General features: G+C 40.3%; 1 protein-coding gene and 1 pseudogene across 1 annotated transcript in view; one reads left to right on the top strand and one right to left on the bottom strand.

The window, feature by feature from the left end:
* RAB31 (RAB31, member RAS oncogene family) overlaps window positions 1–14893 on the top strand; it is a 155079-nt gene extending 140186 nt beyond the window's left edge. Inside the window, exon 7 of the mRNA XM_037508843.2 lies at window positions 11492–14893. Within this exon, the coding sequence (XP_037364740.1) occupies window positions 11492–11589 (98 nt within the window). The 3' untranslated portion in view covers window positions 11590–14893. The remainder of the gene's footprint in view (window positions 1–11491) is intronic.
* LOC119243718 (melanoma inhibitory activity protein 2-like) lies at window positions 4974–8321 on the bottom strand (annotated as a pseudogene).
* Window positions 14894–26946: the final 12053 nt, after the last annotated feature.

Here is a 26946-nt window from a genome sequence, read left to right on the forward strand (position 1 = left end):
ATTCTATAATCATTTTAAGTCCACTGGAATTTTGAAATTCCCTAGGGAGTTGCTTTTGGTTTGAAACAGGTAAAAGAAATTTCAAAACAAAGCAAAACAGAATGTTTGCAAATTTTATAATAGTAGAGCAAGTTTCAAATGAAAGTAAGATTAACCATTGAGAGACAAGAAAAGGACAAAGACAAAGCCTGTTACTTTCCTTTTTTTTTTTTTTAAAGATTTATTTATTTATTTATACAAGCACTGGGTACAGTCAGAAGCGCGGGAGGGTGAGAGAATTCACCAGAGCCAGAGCGGGGAGCAGAGCAGGCAGAAGGACCGAAGTACACTGCTGAGGGGAGCAGCGGGCGGCAGGAGAGGTCTGCGGCCATGTGGGACCCTCCTCCGTGGCTGGGGAGCAGCCGGGGATGGAACCGGCGCTGCAAAGGCTGCGGGCAGCTTCGCAACCCAGCACTCAACCGCTGCGCCACCAGGGAGGCCCAAAGCCTGTTACTTTCTTACCACCCAAAATAGCTAATTTAGCAAATGCAATAATAGGAAATGCCTGGGAATTAATATAGTTTGAGAATATGAGCAAGTTGGTTGTCAAAAGCACTAAAAATGTATATCTTTTATTCCAGTAATTATAAGAAGAAATTAGCCAGATGTGTAAAATGTAGTAATAAAAATGTTTGGCATATAACAAACTCTCATTTTGCTTATACTGATTTATTCATGCACCATTTATGAAATGGTAGTGTTGTCATCCTTGCTCTACATATGAGGAAACTGAGGCATGGAGAGGGCTGTAACTTGCTCTGGGTCATTAGTGAGAGGGCCAGTAAGCCAAGGCCTAAACAGGAAATGACTGTCCAAAAGTTGAGAAATAGTTTTTAAAAATTATGACATACCAATATAAACTGGTGGTTAAAGTTGATAATGTAAATCTGTATTTACTGACATAAAAAGATAAATTGTTGAGTGTGAAACAAAAGTTACAGAGTGATGTATAGATTATCCTGATTTCATAAAATATGAACCATATAATATATAGCAGTAAATAATGTATTATTATGGGTAGAGATTGGAAGGACTCATGCAGGTTAAAATGTTGGCAGTGATAATTTCCTGGTGGTAAGATTCCAGGGAACTTTTTTAAAAAAAGACTTTATTATGGAAAATTTCAAACATACATACCAGTAAACTGAATAATATGGTGGACTCATGTACTCATAACTCATACCCAAGCTGATTTCATCTCCCGTCCCAGCGGCCTATCCCCTGCTCCCCACTTGTATTGTTTTAAGAAATATCATATCAATTCACCTGTAAATATTTTCAGTATTTAACTCTTTTTTTATAGAATTACAGTTACATTAATAACCATAACACTGTTATTATTCTGATAAATATCATCAAATAACCAGTGTTCAAATTTCAAAATAGCTCATAATTATCATAAATATTTTCCGTTTCCATTTACAGTTTATTTATTTTTTAAAGATTTATTTATTTATGCATACAAGAGCTGGGGTACAGGCCAGAGATGCAGGGGCTGAGAGGATTCATCAGAGACAGAGTGGGGAACAGAACAGGCATGCTGACTGAAATACACTGCTGAGGGGAGCAGCAGGCGAAACAGGAGAGGTCTGCTGCGCCATGTGGGTTGCTCCCTGGTCGGCTGGGGATCGAACTCATACTGCAGAGGCTGCGGATTGCTTCACAGTGCGGTGCTTAACCCCTTGTGCCACCAGGGAGGCCCCATTTACAGTTTATTTGAATCAGGATGCAAATAATTCCACACACTGTGATTAGCTGACAAGATTTTTCAACTCTCTTAAACAGTAGGTTCCCTATTCATTTTTCTCCTGTATGCCTCATGCAGCGTTCTTATTCTAGAGATTAAATCAGTGGTCCCACAGAGTTTAACACAGTGTGACTTTTACTGTGTTCCTTTTCAGTGCTGAATGGTATTCCATTATGGCATGTATAAAATTGATTTGTTAATCTATTCAGGTTATTCTCAGTTGTGAATGTTTACAATTTAAGGTTTCTGTGATGCTATCTGTACAGTCTTGGTATGGATAATACCCAGGAGTGAACAGCTGGCATATCTGGTAATGTTTCACTTTTTAAGAGACTGTCAAACTGTTCTCCAAAGTAGTTTTAACATTCCCACCACCAATTCCTACCACAGATACAGGATAACACCAGTGGCTCCACATCCTCACCAATACTTGGTCTGGTCAGTTGAAAAAATTTCAGCCATTCTAATGGGAGTTTAGTGGTATCTGCTTGTGTCTTAACATGTATATTCCTAGTGACTAATAATCTTGAGTGTTTTTATGTGCCTCTTTGCCGTCCTTACATCTTTGAAGTGTCAGGTCAAAATTTTGCTCATTTTGTATTAAGTTGTTTGTCTTCTTATTGTTAAGTCGTAAAGATTATTTACATATTTTGAGTACATGTTCTTTATTGGGTATTTGTTTTTCATGTTTTTTTTTTTTTTTTCAGACTGGGTAATCTTCTTATTTTCCTGACACGGTCTTTAGAAGAGCAGAAGTTTTAACACTTGATGAAGTCTAGTTTGTTAGAGTTTTCTTTCTTGTGTCCTGTAATTTTTAAATGTTAAAATAGAAAATTAAAGGGCTATATCTGGATATTATCCAATGATTACAAAGAGGGGTAGACTATCAAGTTGTGAAAAGACTTGGGTGAATCTTAAATGATTACTGCTAAATGAAAGAAGCCAAACTGAAAAGATTGCATCTTGGGCAATCCTAGCTATGAGACATGCTGCAGAAAGCAATATTGTGGAGACAGTTAAAAGGGTCTATGGTTGCTAGAGGTGGAGGGAGGAGGGATGACTAGTCAGTGCACAGGACCTTTAGGGTGGTGTAATTATTCTGTATGGTAATACAGCTGTGGAAACATGGCATATCATTATTCATTTACCAAACCCACAGAATGTACACTACCAAGAGTGACACTAATGTAAACTGTGAACTTTCATTAATAATAATGATCAATAATGGCTTATCAATAATAAATATTCCACATTTGTGTAAGATTTTAAAAATCAGGGAAATTAGGGATGGTGGTGAGGTATAAATGAACTCTATGCTCATTTGCATTTGTAAACATAAAACTGCTTCAAAAATAGTCTTTTAGTTAAAAAAATAAATAAAAGGAGAAGTTGCCTTCTAATGATCATGACTTTAGAGTAATTTAAGCCCCTCTATGTTAAAGACATTTGGAATTTTGACCAAAGCTACAACAAGCTCCCCTCCCTTGCTCTGTCTTGGTGATATCTCCATTCCTTTAGTTCCTGAGACTTCTCACTTCTGTTTTTTAAATCCCTGTCTTCACCCTCCCACTTCCAATCAGTCATCAGAGCCTGCCAAGTGTCTTCTTATAATTCTCCTTCCATTTTTTTGCTTTCTAATTCTCTCAACTGCACTTGAAGTGCTTAGTGTCCCTGATCTGGACGTTCTATAAACCTCAGACTGAATCCACATCCTGTCTCCAAAGCCATTATGGTCCCACATAAAATATTAGCTCATTCCTCATGACCAGATTCTTCACTGTACTATTTAAGGTCATCAAGTACTTCTGGTATTTTCTTCTTTACTACAAAAGGATAGTTACGGGGACTGGTCTCAAGTGTCATGTGCCCTTCTGCCCGCCTGTGCCCATGCAGGTACTGCTCTTCGCCAACCTGTCCCTTTCAGGGCCAGCTTTTTCTGCCCTCTTGTGTCTGTGCAAGTGTCCTTTGTTCTTTTCTCCCTTTTTATAATAAATCTGTCCTTTTGGATATAACTAATACTTCTGTCTCATAGAGGAAACTCGCCCCATGTCGCTGAAAGGGGAGCTCTGGTGAAACTTTTTCCAGGGTTACCCAAGGACCTCGCTCTTGGAACCCAATACCTCACCCAAAACTGACTTCATTGACCACCAAAGGTCCCCCATGTTCTCCATTCATAATAAGAAATGTCTAGTCACTCATTTCCCCCAACAGCTGGATTTTCCTCACTTCCCCCAACAGCTGGATTTTCTCCCCACCCCCACATTATGAAAGTGGAAGTGAGTTCCCTTCAGCGTTGCTTCCCCCTTCAAATGTGCCTGTGACTGGACATTCAGAACCACAACAAGAATCTTGACAATATTTTTGGTCACTGTTCATAAATAGTTTGACTTCTTTCTCATTTTCAGTTTAAGTAACTGCTATTACTTAAGTAATTATACTGTTGCTCAAATTGAAGCTTAATGGAATTTTAATTCACAGGGTATTATTTTGTAAAAACATGATTTAAATATGAATTTTATGAATACATTTCTATTTTATTTTAGATAGTATAATTAATTTGATTAACAAATCCACTTTCACATAAATAATAATGAAAAAAATAATGGCTGTTTATATATGTAATCTTGCAGTCCGAGATGTTTTAAACTCCAAAGACTGTTTTTTTGCCAAGAACTGTATTGACTGTGGTTGTAGACAAATGTGAAATTAACTTTATGCTTAATTAACTAAATTTTAATTGATATATTTTTTTAAAGATTTATTTATTCATGCATACAAGAGCTGGGGTACAGGCCAGAGGTGTGGGGAGGGGGACGGTGAGAGGATTCACCAGAGACAGAGTGGGGAACAGAACAGGCAGACTAAAGAAATACACTGCTGAGGGGAGCAGCGGGCGAGTCAGTAGAGGTCTTCTGCGCTATGTGGGCTACTCCCCTGGCTGGCTGGGAATCGAACTCGAGTTGCAGTGGCTGCGGATTGTTTCATAGGTTGCATCTTAACACTTGCACCACAAGGGAGGCCGAAATTTTAATTGATTTTTAAAGATTACAGAATAGGGGCAGGGAGGGAGACTAACACATGACACATGCATGAAACTTCCTGCACGCTTCCTGGGGCAAGTGGCAGAGAAGGAGGAAGTCCTTTGGAAACAAGAGACCTCTGACTGCAGAAGGAGGTAGGGGAAGAAAGCAGGTCAGTTACTTCAGGTAGTCATTTCTACTGATTCCATTTCTGAAGGCCTAGCATCAGAAGGTGCTCTATAAGTATCATTTAACTAATCACAGCTTGATTCTTCTATCTTGTTGGTAATCTAATGGTTTAGAGGATTCCCCAGCCATTCCTCCTCCCCTGGAAACAAAGGTGAGAGTCTGAGCAGACCCTCCAACTTTTGGAGAGAAAGGCTCTTGTTTCAGATAAAGGTCACCCCAAACGTGAGGGATGATATGGGGAATGCTCTCTGCCAACCACTGTATTTGGAACATGAATTTGCATAAGAATCTTTTCCTAAAAGTTCAAAATTAAATTCTGTTGTGGTTAATTTTTGTCTGTTAGGAGCCTTTTCTTTCCTTGACGTTTCTTTCATCAGTCATCATTTGCCATTTTCTCATGGGAAATAACTGCTCTTGATAAGAATGAATGGTTTGCTCTAATTCATGATCTTTGGCTCATTCCAGCTCTTTGGCGCCATAGCTAATCTCTTCATCTGCTTTGGAAAGTTTCTCCTCTTTCTCTAAGTGGTAATTTTACTGTACTGTTAATTTCCTGTGAAGTGTCATTTCATTTTCTTGATACAGTTTAGTTACTAAGTTTTTGCTCAGGTTTTGGGTTCATACTTTCAAACTGTATATTTTCTGACTACAAAGCTGCTGCTTCTTCAGTCTGGAGATTTTAAATACACTCTGTAAGCTCTTCCTTTGCCTTGTCTACGTCAGATAATTGAGTATAAATTTGGTTTCTTTCTTTTTCTGGGGTGTTTAAAGAAGCCTTTATCTTAGCAGCAGGGATCAGGTTCTTCACAACTCCTTTTGGTTGGTTGTAATTTTCTCATTCATTCTTTATTTCCAATTTCAAGTTATATCTTATGCAAGCACAGAAGCCCAGTCTTTATCTTTAGCAAGTGTTCAGAAACTTGATATTTTTTTTTATCATATAGAACTTGTTCTGCATCTACTTTGCAGTCTTCAGATGTTGTTTTTCTGCTTACAGTTCACTCACTTGTTAGTTCGATTCTTCACGCGTTTCTAGCTTCCTAAAATTGGGAATTTTCACTCATGGCATCTTTTGTAACTATCTTAAGTCATTCTTCATTCAATTGAATATTTTACAGGTTGTTTTGGCTTCAGCTTGTAGTAATTTGAGGATTTTGAATCTTCTGGGGACTATGTCTTTTTTGAAATATTTTCCATCAATTTATCTTGTTCAGAATGTTTAGATTTCTCTTCCCTAAACTTTTTTCCTACAGAGTATTTTATGCCCAAATTCAGATTTATACCTGTTCAACTCTTCATAAATTGCCTTCAAGCTTTGTGCTACTGTTCACTCCTTCTCAAAGATGGCATCCTTAAAATGAAGCCTATTTGCAGAGGTCTTGGGTTCGGAGAGTGGGGTCCTTGGCTTACCTCTGGGAAAAGTTTCACCTGAGCTTCCCTTTCAGTGGCATGTCATGAGTTTCTCCACAAGACAGAGGTGTTTAGGTATATCGGAAAGGACAGGTTTATTATAAAAGGGAGAGGAGAGTAAAGGACACTAATACAGACAAAAGTGGGCAGAAAGCAGTCCTGAAAGAGACAGATTTGATAAAAGAGAGGGCTGCACAGTCACAGGTGGGCAATCTTGGGAGGAGAGCTGCCTCTGCTGCTCTGCAGAGAGAAAAGGTTGATGAAGAGAAGCATCTGCAAATAGGCACAGGTGGGCAGGAGGACCGCTGCCCCTTGCCAGTGCAGAAATTACACTGATATATATCTTCTCTTTGGGCGGGGCTCATTGCTTTGTGGAGCTAACTTTTGTTAACTTAATTACTTCTAGGGTGTGAGTAGTTTGATTTGTAATGACCAATGACTCCCTGTAATGGCCCTCAATCTCCACATCCCCACCTATGGTCTGCGCCTCTAGACACTTTCTGTGCAAATCCCATAGCAGGATTTTTCACTTCCACACCTGGTTTAATGACTATGTTAATCACTTCTGCCCCCACCTCCAGCTTTTGGCCTTGCATGAGACAGGTCTCTGGTCTTGTGGTGCCTCCTTTCCAAATTTTCTACTCTTAACCTCCACCAAAAAGATGACTCTAAGCATTCATGCTCTTTCTGAAAAACTAAACTACTAACTTTTCAAGTAGTTTACTTGTTTCTGTTAGTGTAGAAAGTTTTCTCCTCTAAGCTTTTTCTCTTTTCCTACATAAAGCTGGCTTCTAACCAATTGAGAACTTCTCACATAAACAGGGGAACTGCAAAAAATCTAGCAACAGCTACATACATGCCACCAGTTCCCATGGAAAACCATAGGGATGAGGACCTGGTTTCATAATTTAAGGCAACACTGCTACAACCCTGTGTGGCTTTTACAGGACTGGCCCCAAGTACATCTGCTCTCACATGCCACCAGGGCTACCTGGCTGTCCCAGCTGCAGAGAACACACAGTGTTCTTGCCCATTCTGTTTTCATAAGGCAGTGTTCCATGACTGTGAGCCTTTGGCTGTGTTCCATAGAGACCCACCTCTCTAAATGGAGAGACTTTAAGTACTTACTTCAAGAGTAAGTACTGCCAAGTCCTAGTAAACCTGGTCAGTGTACTAATCTGGATTATTCAGAAAATAAAGATCAAGAAATGAAAGTTACATAGCAACAACAAACACCACTGACACCCAACAAAAGATAGCCGAGCCAAGTAAATAGACCTAAAATGAAAGGAGAGAATTACAAGCCACAAGTTGTCAGGGAGGGCTCTCTAAGCCCACAGAGGAAGTGGCCGATCCACTACGTGAGGAAAAGGAACAGCTGCAGCTAAGCATACCATTTTATTTTTGTTATGTGTAAAAGCATTACAGTCCCTGGTCCAGAGCCATGGTAAAATTTATAGGCTTGGAATTTGTTTTTTCATGTACAGCATTCCTCAGGAATCATTTATAAAACCTGCTTTTTCTCTAGGCTGTCAACTGGCAGGAAAACTGAACTTCAAAAAACAGTCTTTTCACTTTTTCCCAAACAGAATCTTACACAATTCAAACCTCATTAAAATAAACACTGCAGCCTAGGAGTTGTCCTCAAGGGTGCCTATTATGGACATTGCAGACTCAGAGGACATTTTGTTAGAGTAAAATCATACAGATGATGCTCAGAGCTTTTTCAGATGTTTGTATACCTTTTTTGTTCTGGTCTGGGCCAGAGTAATTTATACTGAGTCAACAGTATTCCGAGGTGATCACCTTGGTACACAACTCTGTGGTCATTTTCCAGAACTATTCTTTTACCTGAGTACATTTACACTTGCAGTAATCTCCAAGTAACTCTGACCACAAGATAGGAGCTTTTGCATTTTCGCAGGGCTGTTTGTTTCCTTCTCTTTTTAAGGCACTTCCTTCATTATTATGACATGCCTGCCCCCCTCTCTTTCTCTCTCCACCCCCTACAGGGGAGACACTTTCTTCTCACTCTTGAGAGATGCTTGAGTGCCTTGTGGAAGAGCAGGGTGGGTCCATAGTGAGCCCATGAAAACTCTACTCGAACCCTGAGTCTACTGGGGACTCCACTGTTGTTATTAGTTCCTTCCATTATTAGTAATGTCTATATTGCATCCTAATTATCCAGCTACTTCCTCATTTTCTTCTAACAGGTGAGGTGAGGAAAGGACATCCTGGAGGTATTAAGCAACTTGTCCTATTTCACTTCCTGGAACTCTGACTCTCAGATCTCAAAACTCTTTCTACCAGATGAGAAAAATGAAATCTGAGAAAATAGCAGGGAAATATTTTGTTCTAATAAATGAGGTTTTGAATATATGAAGATAAACAGAATCTGGAGCCTCTAAGAAGTCAGGTTCAACAAATGATTCAAAAACAATGATGACAGTTTAGGATAAGAAAAGAAGGGAGTCTCTGGTTTTACTTAATCTCATTCATATCCCAACCATAGTCTTGCTTATTTACTTTGCAGAGAAGGGAGAGGCAGGAAAGAGGGAGGAAAAGGGGAGATCAAGGAAGGGTGTAGCAACCCATCTGCTCCCTGTGTGCTCCTTGCTTCCAGAGTTTCACTCAGCTTTTGAGACTTTAATAATATGTGTGTGTGTGTGTGTGTGTGTGTGTATAATTACCCCCAAACAAGAAAGTTTATATATATAAACTTGTTTGGGGGTAATTTTCATAGAGAAAAAATTATGAGAATTTATGACATGAGGCATGTAGAACAAGTTATGTAGAAGAGGGCTGAAAGAAGGATGATATTTTGTTGTCTTTAGAGTTAAAAACATAAAAATTGCATGAAGCTGATGTTAATATATGAAATTGATTTTGATACTGCCAAAAATACCAATTAGAAAGTAGTTCTTGTCTTATTTAATTAGGGCAACATGTTGCACCAATCATAATTTTGTCTGAGAATATTTAAGATACAAAAGCAGAAGTCCCTATTGTAGCACTTTTCTCACTTGGAAGGCACTGCAAATATTATTAATTTAAATACTTAAAATAATGATATATTTTGACAATATCATCCTTCTAAAGCATATCTCTTTCTTTCTAGGAGTAACACTTAATTGACAAAAATCTGACCTAAATAAATCAGAGTACTGGTTGTTACTAGGAACTTTCCTCTCTACCACTTAAGATTGACATTTCAATTACTTCCTTTAATTGTGACTAATAATAATTATAAAAAGTACAGCATGTCCAAAAGAAAATAGAATCATATGTTCTCATTTGCTTCTGGATTAGAACTGAACTGTTTTGTCATGGCCTACAGAAGCTTCATACAGATTTGTTGGCTGGACAGTAACCTACAGAAGCTTTGTATAGATTTGTTGGCAGAAGCAGTGACTGCAGAAATTCTTCTTCTTTGCTTCATCCTTAGATAAAGAGCTCTACCATTAATTTTGAATTATGAATAATTGCCAATAATCTTACTCTTTATGCTGGAGCTTTGATGAATGGCCATGCCACCCAATCTACACAACACATTAATAACTTTGAAATTAACTCTCTGTCCCTGTGGAAATGTTCCTCTACCAGGGTGTTTTGCTTCTCCTTATGGCCCTTAGGTAACATCCACCTGCACAGAGGACTTTCACTGGAAAGATTTCCCTTTCATTTATAATTACTGGTTTGTGGTAAACTGATATACTAGTGAGTTGATTAAAAATCCTTATTTTAGAGCTACTGTTTCATGCCTTTTTCATGGGGCTTGAAGAATATCATAGAATGTTGGCGTGGAAGAGTGGAAAGACATAGATTTTGGGATTCATCAGAAAATCAAGACGCAAATCATAATCAAAGAACCACCTATGCCATTTACTGTTGATTTGACCTTGAGCACATAATTTAAGTTCTTGTGGGCATAGTAAACTGGGATAATAATAGCCATTGCACCAACTCCACAGGGTTAAGGCTATGAAAATCTTTGAAAACTGTGAGATTCCAAATATGTTATTTCCATGGCAGATTCCCTTGCCTTCTTTAAAGATAGCTTTGTGGAAATAACAAGCACATATCCGATTATAGACAAAAATGCTATAAACTTCAAAAGTGCTAAGAGACTAAATATTAACTGTTCCCACCACAAAAAAAGAAATAATTAAGTGACATGACAGGGATGTTAGCTAATACCACATTGATAATCTTATTGTAATATCTGATGTATCAAGTCAATACATTGTATACCTTAAACCTGGGTAATGTTATATTGATAATATATCAATAAAAGCAATTTTTTTCACCCATTTAATGAGGTCAGTGGTTTTTAATGGATTCACAAGTATATATAACAACCGTCACAATTTCATCATCTCAAAATGAAACCCTATACTCTTATCTGTGACCTCCCTACCGTCCCCCTTTGTCTTTTTAATTTTTACTTTGTGTCTCTTTTCAGAAACTCTAGAATAATGCTTCAAATTACATTAAATAAAAATAAGATTACTTGTGGGTGACATTACTGTTTCCTATGAAGTCTCTCGGGGCTCCCAGTTTATACTCTTAAGTGTATGGCAGGATGAGAAATGGGGACGCAAGAGTTAGTAAATGATAAATTACCAGAAAGTTTACAATTCTTTGCCGCAGTCTTTTAAGATGCCAAAGAGATGAGCACTCACTGTTGTTGTCAGAGCCCCAAAGCCCCTGCCATGAAGCAGCTCTTCCCTGTGGGATATACCTATCTGTGGGGACTGGGGAGAAACAAGTGGACTCAGGGTGGATGGGGGTTCTCCCCTTTCTCAATTGCAAGAGTTTCCAAATTGAAGGAAATCAGTGTTTTCAGGAAGCAGCTTTTACTTTTCCTTTACTTTGTAAACATGAATTTGACATGCAGCTGAGTCAGAAAGAAAAGAAGGGAAAAGGAGGAAGGAAGTGATAAGGGGGACAGAGAGGGACGAGCTGCTTCTGTAGTTCTACTTCCTGCACAGCCCAGACATTAAGTGCAAGTGTTGAAGTAGATTCTCTCCATATGTCACGTTCCCTGGGAAAAAGGAGCTCAATCTTAGCCTCTTTTTTGTTCCAGGTCGCCAGATCCCACCGTTGGATCCCCATGAAAATGGAAACAATGGAGCAATCAAGCTTGGGAAGCAAAGCGTGCAAGCCAGCCGGCGATGCTGCTGACCCTGGGCTGTGCCCACTGTGCTTGAAGCAAGGGCCTCCGTGCTCGGCGGCCTGGCACCCCACTTAAGGAGAAGTGAACATGCTAGCTTTTCACTCTGAAAGACCAGGAAAGGGGGCAAGAGCTGTTCCCAGAAAAGGATTTTAGAAAACTCTGGAAAAACCCATCATACTGCTGCAAAGTGGCCATTAGTGTGTTAGATGCACACTGGAGGGAACGGATATTTGGTAAACATTAAACTGAGTGTTTTGTTAAGCCTTAAGATGTTCTCCCACTGTACAGGAGTCTTACTGGCTTGTGTGTGAGATTCTAAAGTGGAATTCCATTCTGACTTCCTATGTTCCCTAGCCAAATTTCAGTAACTTCTTCAGTGCCATTGCCTTCATTACCTAACCAGCCTTCACCTGAGCCTAACCAAAAAGGTTGATTTATTTTACCTTTCCGTGGAGGATAATTGGATTGAGCTATCATAAAAGTGGAGAAAGATAATGTTAGCGTTGTCTACATCTCTGATTTTTACTTGATGAACATTTTACCAAGCATTGGTCATATACAAACAAACCACATCTGACTATTGTATATAATTTTAGGATTGGAAGACCTAGTTTGCAAGTCATTTAAGCAGTTACTATGTGAACAGTGGCAGATTTAGGATATAAAGATTATTCCAGAGACTTCCTGGCATGCAAGTCCTCCATGATAATAAATTCCTAGTTTCTTAGAAAAGTTTAATGCACAGAGTATTATTTTACTAAAAGAATATGTCATAATGTCATTTCTAGGGGGAAAAAATAACTGCAATAGCCCAGATTGTAGGGCAAACGTTTAACAATAGCAATGAACGGTAGGTTGCAGGAAAACCAGCCATAGGAAGTACCAGAACCTTAAGATCCTACCCGCTGGAAACTCCAAAATCAGAGAACATATTTAAGGAGATGCCAAGCTCCAGGAAGTGTAGGTATTTGGGCAAAGGTCCACTTCTGGAGTGCCAGTTAACTGGGCCTTGATAAAATCTTCCTTTTCAGCCGCCCTTTTCGCTCAGTTAATTAAAAATGTCTGAATCCAAGGCAAGAAAAGGCAGTGAGAAGAGGAAGAGCTAGTTCCATTCAAAACCCAAATCCTATTACCATAAATGTTCATTAAAGTGTCCATGAAAACCTGGGATCAAGAAGCAGTTGGTTTTCTGTTAGGCTCCTATAGGTGATTCTTAAAGAACATTCAGGTCAGTGACTTTTGGGAGGTGTGGGAAGCTGCAAAAGGACAGCTTTGTGAGTGGTTAACCGTGCAGTGTGGTAACAAGGCCAGGAGGTGCTTTCTTTGAAGGAACTTGCAAGGGCCAGCAAACATTTGTTGAAAAGCTGTAATATAAAAACCAGGGAAGAGACTGTAAGCTGATTAAATGCCTGGAACTTTCGGTAACAGACAAATGAACTGTGCTTCAGAGTCCTGTCTTGGCGGCACCCACCATGCTCCAGACCAGTAGACACAGAGTTCATCAAGGACAAAAGGCCAGAGTCATTGAGAGACCACTGCCATGTTTACACTTTTTCATGTGGACAGTGGGCAAGAAAATAGCCAGGTGGGAATCACAGATTCCGATTTTTATTTCAAAAATGTGCTGTCAATTTGATGTTCTGTCAATTTCTTACCACTTCACCCAGCTTTCAAGAGTAGTTTGACAATCTTAGAATGTGAAGTATTTTTGGTTTGAGTGCCTCTTAACTCCCCCAGATAGGTACCTCAAAAATGGTTAGCAACTGGCATTTGGATGTCTTGGCTGGGCCTTGGCGGGGATTTTTAGGCTTTGCTCTATATTGTCAACATTACTGGCTAATGTAATTCTGCTTGCAGGCCAAGCAATTGTCATACATCTTTCCAAAGATTAAAAATTGGGGTTGACAAATGAAATGACCTCTTCCCAAGTGACTGGCAGGCTTATTTTAGAACCTTTACTTAACCAGCTGTTCCTGAGAATCTGGGTTTATTTGGAGACAGTGCTCAGGTTGTCTGGCTAAGACGAACCTCTTTCCAGCAGGGTTTTGAATGTTGGGCTGGGTCTTCAGTGGTTGCCTCTTGCCTCTTGATGGTAGCCACATGCAATGAGCTGCCCACGAATGAGCCCATGGTTTTATTTTAGAAGCATATGAGGGTGTGAAACACTCTTATTTCTCTGTATGACCTTATGTATGGAAGCCGGCTAGATGACTATACATAAAATCACTATGGGACACAATCGGTGAAGAGAGAATAATATGGTCACACATGTATTTGCATAAACTTGGAAACTTTTCTAAAGAGAGATGCTTGAGCCTTGTCCACAATGATGGTTTCTTGTTTTCCTTTATTTTGCCTTGAGTTTACTTTCTGACTGTTCTAATAATTGAACTATAATCACCTAAAAGTATATAAAACTTGGAAATTACTATTGTTCCAAAATGTCACGTAGTTTAATGGAATGTAGCATCCTTTACAACCTTCCAAAATGTGCTCCTTTTCCTCCATTTTCTTTTCTTTCCCGTGGGTATGTATGTGTACATCTGTAAATATGATTTCGTATTTGTTATGCCAACATATAATCCATTTGGCTCAAGACTACGTGTTAAAGTAATGTAGGCATGAATCTTCCCAGGGATTATTTCCCAAGGCAATCCTTGTGATGGGAGCAGAGTCATGCGAACAGTCTATCTAGGTACATAATTGACTTGCCATTTTATAACTGAAAATGGTACATTAGGGTGCTGAATATGACGTTACTTGCAGACTACAGGAGGTTAAAAGACTGAATCTAACCTTTAGCCAACAAAAGAGCTGTGCCCCAGAGAGATCTGAATGCATTTTCTGAGCGAAGTTTGGATGACTGAAAGGTTTCCTTTAAGACCTAGGACCCACCAACCGTATGGTTGGTGATGGATAAAATCAGTGGGGTTTAGGGAGCTCCACTTCTCACTGCTCTGCAGTGCCCAAGGTGAATTGAATATGAACTATCTTATGAACTAAAGAGCTCTGGCCTGTTAGACAGCTTTTTAATCTCTTAACCATCATTGTTGAAACCAGAGCCAATGTCAGTGCTCTGTTGTGTAAATTCCTCCTTTTCTCATATTTTTATAAAGAGCTTCTGTCTGGGCTGGACCCAGTTTGTGCAATAGAAAACACCACTGCAGACTGTTAGGACCTTTCCTCCTGCCTTCTGTGCTACAGCATTGCCCTTGGCGACACCCCGATATATCTGTTGTTGGTTTAACACACACTGATTCATACTAATAAATATTTTAAGTTTTACCAAGTTTGTCTTTTTCTTATTATAATGTTCAGTAGAATAATTTTTTAAAAATTGCTTAGATACTTCAGAATAAAGAGTGATGACTTCCCAGACACACGGGTACCTTGTATCAATGAAGACACACACCAGGAAGTTCACTGGTACTGTTTGCAATAGCAACAGTAGTCTTTCCTTAAATTCATAAATGGAAAAAATAATAATTCACAAATAAAATGACACAAGCACATGATGAAAACTATAGGGTAATATAAACAAATGCCAGCTCTATCATGCCTCAGTGTGTATCTCCAAACAGGGCGTGGTTTGTGGGGCTGCCATACTGCACAACACCCAGAAGTCACTCAAGGAGTGGCCTGCATGAGTGGAGCCCTGGGGGCAGTGCAGTGCACAGCCTGAGCAAAGAGCTGCGGCTCTGAATAAATAAAAAAAGCTGAAAAGGTACAGAAGTCTACAAACTTATAAAGAACCAGTAATGTTTGTTGTTTATAAATGTGTGTATTATGAGAAAGTAAAAGAATTCGAAGATAGTGCTTGAAGATAGTGCTTATCTCTGGGAAAGAATGACAGTAAACAGGATGAGGAGGAGAACAAAGGCATTTAATGGCCAGAAAGTTTTCTTTTTTTCATGATATGATATAAAATATGAAGCTAAATAAGACAGAAGGACGGCATTTCATAATTTGAAGGTATGTGTTTTATGAGTCTCTGTTTTGCTGTATAAATTATTGTCAAAGAGATGAGTTAAGAAAATGAAAACAAGAAAAAATGAAGAATTAGACTTCCTAAATATGTTAAAAAGATTTCACACATATAATTGTCAACTCAATGTACTCAAAATCTTACGGTTTACTTTTTGCCATCCCTTCTCCATCATCATTGGCTGCCCCTTCCTGCCCACCAACAACACCCTTCCTTGTGCACTGGGTGGAGCTCATCTTTCGAGGCAGAGCTCATCAGACAGAGCTCATTTGATCCGCAGATGTACATGGGGAAGCAGGACGTGAAGAGGCAGGAAAGCGGTGCCTTATCTTCTTAGGGTTTGAATCACTATCCAGGTCACGTGATGGGAAGCTGCTTTCACTATGTAATCAAACAAGTAAAACAAACCACTCACCATCACCGAGAGAGTCAGTGTTCTGATTTTGTAAGAAAACAAGCCTTTTATATTTCCTAAGACGTGCTCACATATTTATGGCAACTTTGGGAAAGGTTTTTAGAAAGGATCCTATGATTGGATTTAGCCAGCAAGTTTCATGCCATCAGACTTTGTCCTTAACATTTGACATAGAGATCCCTGCCTCTGTCCCACCAAGTCCCACAATCCTACTTTAAAATAAACCGTGGGGGGTTTATTTCATAGAACCGGGGGCCTGAGGATTTATGCACTGAGGCACTTGGCACATTTTTACAAAACAAGTCTGGTTGATTTAAGGTCCTTAGAGAACAAGGACGTGGAGTCCCAGCTTGACTACTTGAGCTTTACTTGTGGCTGCTCTAAATAGTCTTTAAATATTTCCTGTCAGGCAAGGATTGAACCAAGAACAAGGCCTGCTTGTTACAAGGGGCGGGAGATGCCGTCCTAATTGCATCAGCATCATCTCAAGTAATATCTTTACGACTGTTTCAAGGCATATTGCAACAACCTGTAATTGAACAGGCTTCTTGGACACCTGTGAATCTGTCTGCCCTCCACAAACAGATCCTACTGAGTGCTGACAAATATACAAGAGACAGGCACTCCCAGACATGCTGATCAGATCAGCATAAAAACTGGTACAGTCTTTCTAGTAAGAGGCTCACCAGAGTATTGATATATCTAAAGTTGTTTGTGAGGATCATATCCTAGGACCCTATCCTATTTTCTATTACTAAGAATTAATATATGGGGCCTCCCTGGTGGCTCAAGGGGTTAAGTCTCAGCACTATGAAGCTATCTGCAGCCACTGCAGCATGAGTTCTCTCCCAGGCCAGGGAGGTGACCCGCATGGCGTAGCAGACCTCTCCTGCCTCGCCCACTGCTCCCCTTAGCAGTGTATTTCAGTCAATCCGTCTGTTCTGTTCCCCACTCTGTCTCTGGTGAATCTTCTCACCTTCCCCACACCTCTAGCCTGTACCCCAGTTCTTGAATGTATAAATAAATCTTTTTTTAAAAAAAAATTAATATATGTGCTGGTGTGTGGATATGTCTATGTCTACATATTATATATGCACAATATATATGTGTGTGTATATATATATCTGTATTTAACATATACACATGTTGTCTATTACTGTGTAACACATTCACCCAAAGCTCAATGGCTGAAAGCCAGCCAGCATGGATGGAGCAGGAAGGGACTATACTAAGCAAAATAAGAAGAAAAAAGATAAATATTGGATGGTTGCACTTACATGTGGAATATAGAGAAACTAAACAAACTGTCACGGAAAAAAAGGCCAAAACTTTCAAGCTGTCACAGGTCTGAGGCGTACAGTACAGCAGGGGAGGAGGAAGGCAAGGGGTCAACATAGGGGAGGGAAGAGCCCAAGGGACTGTGGTGATGGAAACAAGTGCTAATGTGGTGGGAGAACTATGAGGACAACACCTTAGGGGAGAACTCAAATACTGTCCAAATATAAACAACGATGAAAGAAAATAAAAAAATTAAAAAGATAAACAAAACATCTCTCTCTTGCCCACCTGTGTCTATGCAGGTGCCTCTCTTTTTCTTTCTTCTTTTTCTAATAAACCTGTCCTTTAAAAGTATAAAACAGCAATAAAAAAAAAACCTAATAAACACTATCTTAACAGCCCCAGTGGACAGGAATCTGGGAACTGCTTAGCGGGGTGGTGTGTGTGTGTGTGTGTGTGTGTGTGTGTGTCTGTGTTAGGGTCTCTGCCAAGTTGAAACGCTGGCTGAGGCTGTACCAGCTGAAGCCTTGACTGATGCCCTCGCCTGGCTGTTGGCAGAGAACTCGCTTCTCTCCAGGGTGACCTCTCCATAAGCTGTTCAGGTGACCTCATGTTGTGGCAGCCCAAGGGAGTGAGCCAAGAGGGAGCAAGGCAGAAGCCTTGGTCTTTTATGTCCAGCCTTGGATGCCACATGCTGCCAATTTTTTGACCTCCTGGTAGCTACATAAGTCAGAGCTATTCATGGTGGGAGCAGACTCTGTGAGGACATAAATATAGGAGGACGGGATCATTGGAGCCACCTTGGAGTCTGGCTCCACAGGTACAACTAGTGATTTGTACCTTGGTAAGGGGTTTGCTCCCATATCTTAACAATAAAAAGTTGGAAAAATCCAAATGTCCTATGATACAACGTGATTAAATAAATTGCAGTCATCCATAAGAAAGAGTACCGTAATCATTAGAAGGTATAGTATTAGAAATGTGTTACTGGCCACACCATTCAGAGGTACAAAAATGTACTCCTTTCTTTTTTCTATAATAACAATCTTTACCCCCATTCTAATGTGTAAAGCTGAATTTAATTATACCTGCCTTTAGCAAGTCAACTCAGTAGAATCTGTCATTTTAGGTTTAAATTTATTGTTAGGAGTTAACCCTCCTCTTTTTCCCAAGGGTGAAGAGGTAGGAAGAATGGCTTCTGGAAGCCTCATGCTGTGATTCCCATTCTGATTATCTTGTCCCCAGGCCCCCACGGTGGTCTCTGTCTCCCTGCTGTGAGCACCTTTTCTCCCTCATGTCTGTTCCCTCCACTTAAGTTTCCTGGGGAGATTTTGGATGAGAACTTAAGCTCCTCTGGGTCCTCAGGGATTGGTGGGGCAGCAGCCTGAGGCTGGGAGAGGAGCTGTCTCAATAGGCCCTGCCAGGATCCCTACTTGAATGCTGAGGCCTGATGATGATGGGGTTGGGGCCCAGTGCGCAACACAATTTCTGGAACGGTGGTGGGAAGCTGTAACTGAGCCCTTGTTACCCACGTTGTATCTGCATGTAACTGTCCTAGCTTCTCTAGCTTTCTTCTCCCACAGCCCAGCAGGTATAGGAGCGGGGACAGGTAGGTCAGACCTTTATACCAGCTATGTCAAGACTTGCCCTTTTGAGTTCCAAAATCCTTTTATGCAGACTTTATTACCCAAATTGGGGCACTTTTGAGAGTGAAAGTGGTTACTGTTAACATCAAGTTAAGATGTTAATAACAGCAGTAAATTGGATAGTCCCAGACAATTAGGAATGGAGGGACATTGTGATCTAGTCTTTTATTCATCTAGCAATGTGGGCACAGTATTGACTGGGAAGGTGGGGAAGAAAACTGAGCTCCTGGATAAGCTCCTTATCACATTTATCTTTGTGAACTCATTCGCCCATCCATCCCATCAACAAGTATCTGTTGATGGCTACTGAGTCAGTGTTGAGCTAGCCCTCAATAACCATCATTGTGTGGTATTTGTGACCAAGTTTACATAGGAGGAAACAAAGGTAGGGAAAAGACAAGAGAATCAAGAATGGTGGGCATGAGGTGTTCCTTCAAGGGTAGAAAGGGCTGCTAGACTGACAGAAGAACTCTGACATGGGGTAGGACTGTGGGCTTGGCAAGCAGCCCCACCCCTTACTCAACATAAAATCCTAAACATGATTTCTCTGAGCCTCGATTTCCACTTTTAAAAGGGGATACCGCACACAACACAGGGTTGATATCAAGGTCAAGTGAATTTGTTGTGTAAGTCACATAGCACAGAGAGCCTACTGATCTACTGATTATGATTATGCCACATGCTTTGCCCTTTGCCCTGGATTTGGAAAGAGTTCTTTTTTCCTGATTTCCTAGCTGCCAGATTCTTTTGATCCTGTTTTTTTCCTTTTCTTGGGAGGCAATGTAGTACAGAGATTAAGATTATGCTGGAGAAATGTAGGTCCTGGTGTCAAAGCACTGGCATCTGACTCCTAACTATGTAATTTTCTGGCAGTGGGACATTTGGCAGATTACTCTCTCTACAACTCAGTTTCGTTATATATAAACTGCATTTATACACTGACACACGATTCTGGAACCGCCCCCCCCCCAAAATTTAAAAAGTCTGATATGAATTTCCTGAGTTGGATATGGACTCATTTGGCAGTAAAACCAGACCTGAAGTGGTAATTCTTATTATAGTCATTATTTGTGCAACCAGGGGTCAATATCCATGTATTTAACTGCAGAAATAATGTTTGCTTATATGATCCTACCAGTACTCTGCTGAATGTTCTATAATAGATGCACTATATTATTTTTATAAAATCCAAACAAGCTAATCTATGGTTAGCTCTCAAAGGTCAGTTTGGTCTTTGCCTTACCCTTTATTTGGATTCTCAATATTCTAGATATAAATGAAACCATCAGTATTTATCTTTCTTCTGTCTTATTTTGCTTAGCATAATCCCTTCCAGTTCCATCCATGTTTCTGAAAGTGGCATTAGTTTATCTTTTTTGATCACTGAGTAGTATTGCATTGTATATATACACCACATCTTCTTGATCCACCCATACATTCTTGGACATTTAGGTTGTTTCCTTATTTTGGCTATTGTAAATAGTGCTGCAATAGACATAGCAGTGCAGGTTTCCTTTCGAATTAGTGTTTTTGTGTCCTTTGGGTAGATACCTAAGAGGTGGAATTGCAGAGTCATATGGCAGATCCATTTTTAGTCCAGAAAGCACTTCTTATCATCCTGCACCCAGCAAATGCTCATAAACAATAATAGCCAACATGAGTATAGACTATTACTATGTACCAGACATGTTTACATTATATGAACTGTTTTGATTTTCATAATCCCTTTTATGACAGTGCACAGTTGTTCTCATTTGTCCAGGAAGAGCCTAGAGACATAGGTGATTTTATTAATTTTATACAGATCTTACACAGAGCAGCACTAGGCTTGCTAAGGCCCATGCTACCATGCTTGCATCTCAGCTTCCTGAGATGGCTGGGAAGTTAAGGGTTAACTAACTCAGGCAGAATCACTCCATTAGGATCTATAGATTTCACTGAACTGTTATCTGATCCCAAACTGCTAGTGTGACCCTCCTTGACACACCACTCCAGGGGCTGGATTTATCTTTTCCTGTATCCATGACCGGGATGTTGACACCACTCAGCAGTGACTGAAGTTCTCTACTGTTTTCATCTGCATCCAGGCCTAGCAATTTTAACTTTCAGGGAGCCTGAATTAGCTCTGAGGCCTCAATGTCAAAACTGGTATCTGCTGTGGGCCTGGATGACCAGAGAGTGGCCAGATTTCTCTGAGTCCATTCACTTAACATTTTTTCTGGCTTTGTACCTCATCTTTCTTTTCCTCCTCTTTTGGAAAAGGATCCCAATTCATTTCTAAAGCTGAGCCCAAACATTTTTTTTTTTTGCTTCCACCTAAAATTTCCCCTGCACTGTTTTCCCCTCTTGTCAACTTACATATATACATAAATCTCGTCTGGTTTGGATCAACTGCCATCTAACTCCTTTTCCCATCAAACTACTCTATTTCCTTCACATTAATAGAATTCTTAAAAGGGGATCTTGATCTATTCATTTGATCTTCTACTCACTCCTTACCTGAACTGGTGTCATTTCCTCATTCTACTGCCAAAAAGTGCCTGTGACTTACCTCTGTGCCCTGTGCCGACCACCCCTCTTTCTCTTCCTATTTCCCTGAGGCCATGGTGGTGGTGGGGGGGGGCGGGGCGGGGGGGGGGGTTGCCCTTTCCCTCCTGGGCACTCCTCTATTGACTTGGAGCTCCATGGCTCCCCTTGCTTCCTTCATTGTGTATTTTCCTTTGCTGTTTTCTCTTAGATTTCCTGCTACTGAGATTGTGGACTCCTTCTACCCTGGGAAAGAAGGGATAAAGACTCACTGACTGGAAAAGGAGCTCTTGTCTGCAGTAGCTCAATGAAAAAAAGAGCAAGCCAAGAGTATTACTCCCTTTTAAATGCTCACAGCATGGACACACAGCTCTGCCCCCTTCCCAGCAGTGCCCTGGACAAGGATGTCAGGGGTGGAGTTCACTCCTAGCACTGCTTAATCAAGGTTCCCTAGATGTTGACTGAGCTGTCAGGGTATTATGGGGTGGAGTCTGGCCCCTCATTCTGATTGGAAAAGCAGCATAGTTTGTGCCCAGCCTGGGCCTGCCACCTGAGGGCCCCAGGTTGCAAGGCTCAGCCACCACCGCTGGCTGCTCCAACAGTCTCACCTGACTTCTTCCCAGATATCAGATCTTTGCCCACAGCTGCCTGTTGGGTGTGTACCTCCAGGGTGTGCTGACCCTATTCTGCCTGTTACCTTGCACTTCCTGCATTGCATCCAGTGGCCCAAGCTTCAGTTTTCTGCTCCTCCCAAGAATTTACCAAATGATGTAAATTTTCTTTCTGGAATTTCTTGAACATATTAATCCTCCTTCCTCTGTTCTAGTTTAAACTTTCAATATGTTCTCTCTCAACTACCAGTTTAACAGTTTAACAGATTTCTTTGAATTCTGTCTTCGACCCTCTAATCAAATGATGAATATATTAACAGTGAACCTGCAAAAGTACATACTGGTCAGATCATTTCCTCAAAGCATTCCATGACACCCTATTACAAGTTAAATAACATTCCAACTCTACACTGTTGTGAAATATTCCTCTCACCTGGATACTTCTAATCACTGCCGAGTCTGTAGGCAAAGGATAGTCTTAATTTACAGTCAGATAATGTTTTTAGAGATAGTACTTTTTTTGCATTAAACACGATGCATGCAATATTAAATTGTCACTTTTATTGTCTGTGTTCAATGTAGTAGAAGACTAAGAATTTAATTTAGTATCACTGCTGAGGGTCAGGAAAGAAGAGAAACATGGTGCCTCAATATTATGGTGAAATTTTTCCTAGAATGTCTGGGGCACACCACGTGACTCCATTTCAGAACTAAGTGCCTAACAAAGCATTGATTTTTTGGATGAAATGTTGGTACATGTCAGTCCTCTATTTTTTTTTTTTTAAGATTTATTTATTTATTTATACAAGCACTGGGTACAGTCAGAAGCGCGGGAGGGTGAGAGAATTCGCCAGAGCCAGAGCAGGGAACAGAACAGGCAGACTGACAAAATACACTGCTGAGGGGAGCAGCGGGCATGGCAAGAGAGGTTTGCGCGCCATGTGGAACCCTCACCGGCGGCCAGGGATCGAACCAGAGCTGCAGAGGCTGCAGGCAGCTTCGCAGCCCAGCGCTCAACTGCTGTGCCACCAGGGGAGACCCAGTTCTTTTTTTGTTTGTTTGTTTAAAAATTTGTTTTTCAGGGCCTCCCCAGTGGTGCAGCGGTTGAGCACTGGGCTGCGAAGCTGCCTGCAGCCTCTGCAGCACTGGTTAGATTCCTGGCTGCTCCCTAGCCACCCACCAGAGGAGGGTCCCACATGGCGCACAGACCTCTCCTGCAGCCCGCTGCTCCCCTCAGCAGTGCACTTCGGTCCTTCTGCCTGCTCTGCTCCCCGCTCTGGCTCTAGTGAATTCTCTCACCCTCCCACACTTCTGACTGTACCCAGCGCTTGTATAAATAAATAAATAAATAAATCTTAAAAAAAATTGTTTTTCATTGATAAAAGAAATAGAATAAAATACAAAGAAATGGAAAGACATTCCCTGCTCATGAATAGAGGGTATTAACATTATCAAAATGGCCATTCTACCAAAAGTAATTTATAGATTCAATACAATTCCAATAAAAAGCTCAATGGCATTCCACAAAGAATTAGAACAATTATTGATGAAATTAATATGGAACCACAAAAAAAATCCTGACTAGCTCTCTTGACTAAAAAAGGGAAGAAATGGAAGTAAAACACTTCCAGACTTCAAACTATACTGCAAAGTCATTATAATTAAAACAGCATGGTACTGGAACAAAAACAGACACACAGACCAATGGAATCAAATTGAAAACTCAGACATAAAGCCACAAATATAGGGACAACTAATCTATGACAAAGAAGCAAAGAATAAGCACTTAAACAAGGACAATCTCTTCAATAAATGGTGATGGGAAAACTGGTCTGCTATATGCAAAAAAATGAAACTAGATTACTACCTCATACCATATACAAAGACCAACTCAAAATGGATAAAAGACCTGAATGTAATACCCGAAACCATAAAATACATGGACAAAAAAATAGATAAAACACTCCATGACATGCATCTCAGAAACATCTTTGAAGACTCTTCCCCAAAGCAAAGAAAATGAAGGAAGAGTTAAACATCTAGGAATACATCAAACTAAAAAGCTTCTCTACAGCAAAAGAGACAATAACCAAAATAATGAGACACCCTATAGATTGGGAGAATATATTTGAGCTCCATATAGCTGATAAGGGACTTATATCAAAGATCTACAAAGATCTGCACCTCCCCTGTGGCTCAGCTGGTTGAGTGCCACACTGTTAAGCTTCTGCAGTCTCTGCAGTGTGGGTTTGAGTCCCAGCCAGCCAGGGAGAAACCCACATGGTGCAGCATACCTCTCCTGTCTTGCCTGCTGCTACCCTCAGCAGTGTCTTTGGTCCATCTGCCTATTCAGCTCCCGGCTCTGTCTCTGGTGAATTATCTCACCCTCCTGCACCTCTGACCTATACCCAAGTTTTTGTATAAATAAATAAATCTTTAAAAAAAAAATATTTGGGCCTCCCCGGTGGCGCAGTGATTGAGTGCTGGGCTGCGAAGCTGCCTGCAGCCACTGCAGCCCGGTTCAATCCCTGGCTGCTGGCGAGGGTCCCACATGGCGCGCAGACCTCTCCTGTCATGCCCGCTGCTCCCCTTAGAAGTGTATTTCATCAGTCTGCCTGTTCTGTTCCCCGCTCTGGCTCTGGTGAATTCTCTCATCCTCCCGTGCTTCTGACTGTACCCAGTGCTTGTATAAATAAATAAATAAATAAATAAATAAATCTTAAAAAAAAAAATCTACAAGGAGCTTACACAACTCAACAAAAACAAAATAAACAATCTAGTCAAAAAGTGGGCAGAAGAAGAAAAAAGACACTTCTCTAAATAGGAAATGCAGATGGCCAACAGGCACATGAAAAATGCTCAACATCCCTTATAATCAGGGAAATGGAAATCAAGACAATGAGATACCATCTCACACCAGTAAGGATGGCCCACATTAAAAAACCTGACAACAACAAACACTGACGAGGATGAGGAGAAAAAGGAACACTTTTACTTTGCTGGTGGGAGTGCAAACTTGTCCACCAACTATGGAAAGTTGTGTGGAGGACCCTCAAATTATTAAAAATGGGTCTACTATATGACTCAGCAATTCCACTGCTAAGAATCTACCCAAAGGACACCAGAACATTAATTTGAAAGGAAACCTGCACTCCTGTGTTAATTGCAGCAGTATTTACAATAGCTAAGATATGGAAACAACCTAAATACCCAAAAACAGATTTCTGGATCAAGAAGATGTGGTATATATACATAATGAAATACTACTCAGCAATCAAAAAAGATAAACTCATGCCATTTGCAGGAACATGGATGCAGGTGGAAGAGATTACGCTCAGTGAAATAAGTCAGAAGGAAAAAGAAAAATATCGGATGGAGGAATCCATCCGATACGGAGGAGGAATACAGGGAAACCAAACAAGGACTCAGAAAAGAAAAAAAAAAGACCAAATTAGCAGTCAAACTATAGAACTGAGACATATAGGGAAGGGGGAGAAAATGGGGTCCAAAAGGGGGAGGGACGGGCACAAGAGACTATGGTGACAGTTCATAGGTGGTAGGAATTTTATGAGGATTACACCTAGGGGAGAAATCAAACATTATAAAAAATGAACAATAATGTAAAAAATAAATAAATATAAAATTAAAAAATTGTTTTTTAGTTTTCTAATTTTGTACTTGTTATGGGTGGTTTGGAGAAGTGTTATTGGGAATAGTTTTTTTTTTTAAAGATTTATTTATTTAATTATACAAGACTGGGTACAGTCAGACGTGCGGGTGGGTGAGAGAATTCACCAGAGCCAGAGCAGGGAACAGAAGAGGCATATGGACCGAAATTCACTGCTGAGGGGAGCAGCGGGCATGACAGGAGAGGTCTACGCGCCATGTGGGACCCTCGCTGGTGGCCGGGGATCGAACTGGTGCTGCAAAGGCTGCGGGCAGCTTCACAGCCCAGGGCTCAACTGCTGAGCCACCAGGGGAGGCCTGGGAATAGTTTCTTTTACCTCCTTCTAGAGGAGTCCAGGGTGGGTCTAGTCAGATGCTAATAAAGATACTTTTAGCAAAAAAAAAAAAAAAAAAAAAAAAAAATTAAATAAATTTTTAGTTTAGTTTCAGCATAATTCCTCTCTCATCATTTCCCATTATGCATGTTGCAATCCATGCACACCTTTATCTAGTCATTCATTAAATATCTACTGAATGCCGAGCTGAGGACCTTGGGACTTCCTACCAAGTCCAGTAAAGATCATTGCTAGAATTAATGTGCTGAGGATTGTTCAATGGGCCTATGTTTTTCTCTCCTGCCCTGCGTGCTATTTGTTCTGGAGGCAGGAACCATCCATAGTCTGCTAACTCTTGTATCTGACTTACTTCAGAAAGTGGGCATTGGAACATTTGAAAAACCAGAAGCAGGGAGCATTGTTTCTGCACTAAGAATTATGACCAGGGACCACGTACATTTTAAAAATCTTTTTAGAATCCCATTGCTTTTAAAAAACAACAAGGTTACAACTAAGCTGAATCTTATCAAAGCAACTCCAAATGGAATTTTCCAGTGAATATTCACACAGGAGAGCTTTAAGCATTACACTGAAAGTGTTTCCAAGCATAAAAACATTGGGGGTTAAATATTACAAAGGAACCAAGTAAAATCAATAATCCACCTTCCTTTGAGCAAAACATAGACACCATTGTGTGCAATAATGATGAGGAATGAATGTGGTAAGAACTTCGAAAGCCAGGTACAAAGGCATAAGATCCGCACCTTAGATAAGATACTGATGATGACAAATCCTCTGCAAGATGAGTCACTGCAGGAAGAAAAGAAGAGCATGTACTTAGCTTTAGAAAAACAATGTTCTTTTCCATTATAAATGCCTATTCTTGAAAATTGAAAAATCCGG

Source organism: Talpa occidentalis, unplaced genomic scaffold (assembly GCF_014898055.3).
Source record: "Talpa occidentalis isolate TD23 unplaced genomic scaffold, MPIMG_talOcc4v2.1 talOcc4.13, whole genome shotgun sequence".
Classification (NCBI taxonomy): domain Eukaryota; kingdom Metazoa; phylum Chordata; class Mammalia; order Eulipotyphla; family Talpidae; genus Talpa; species Talpa occidentalis.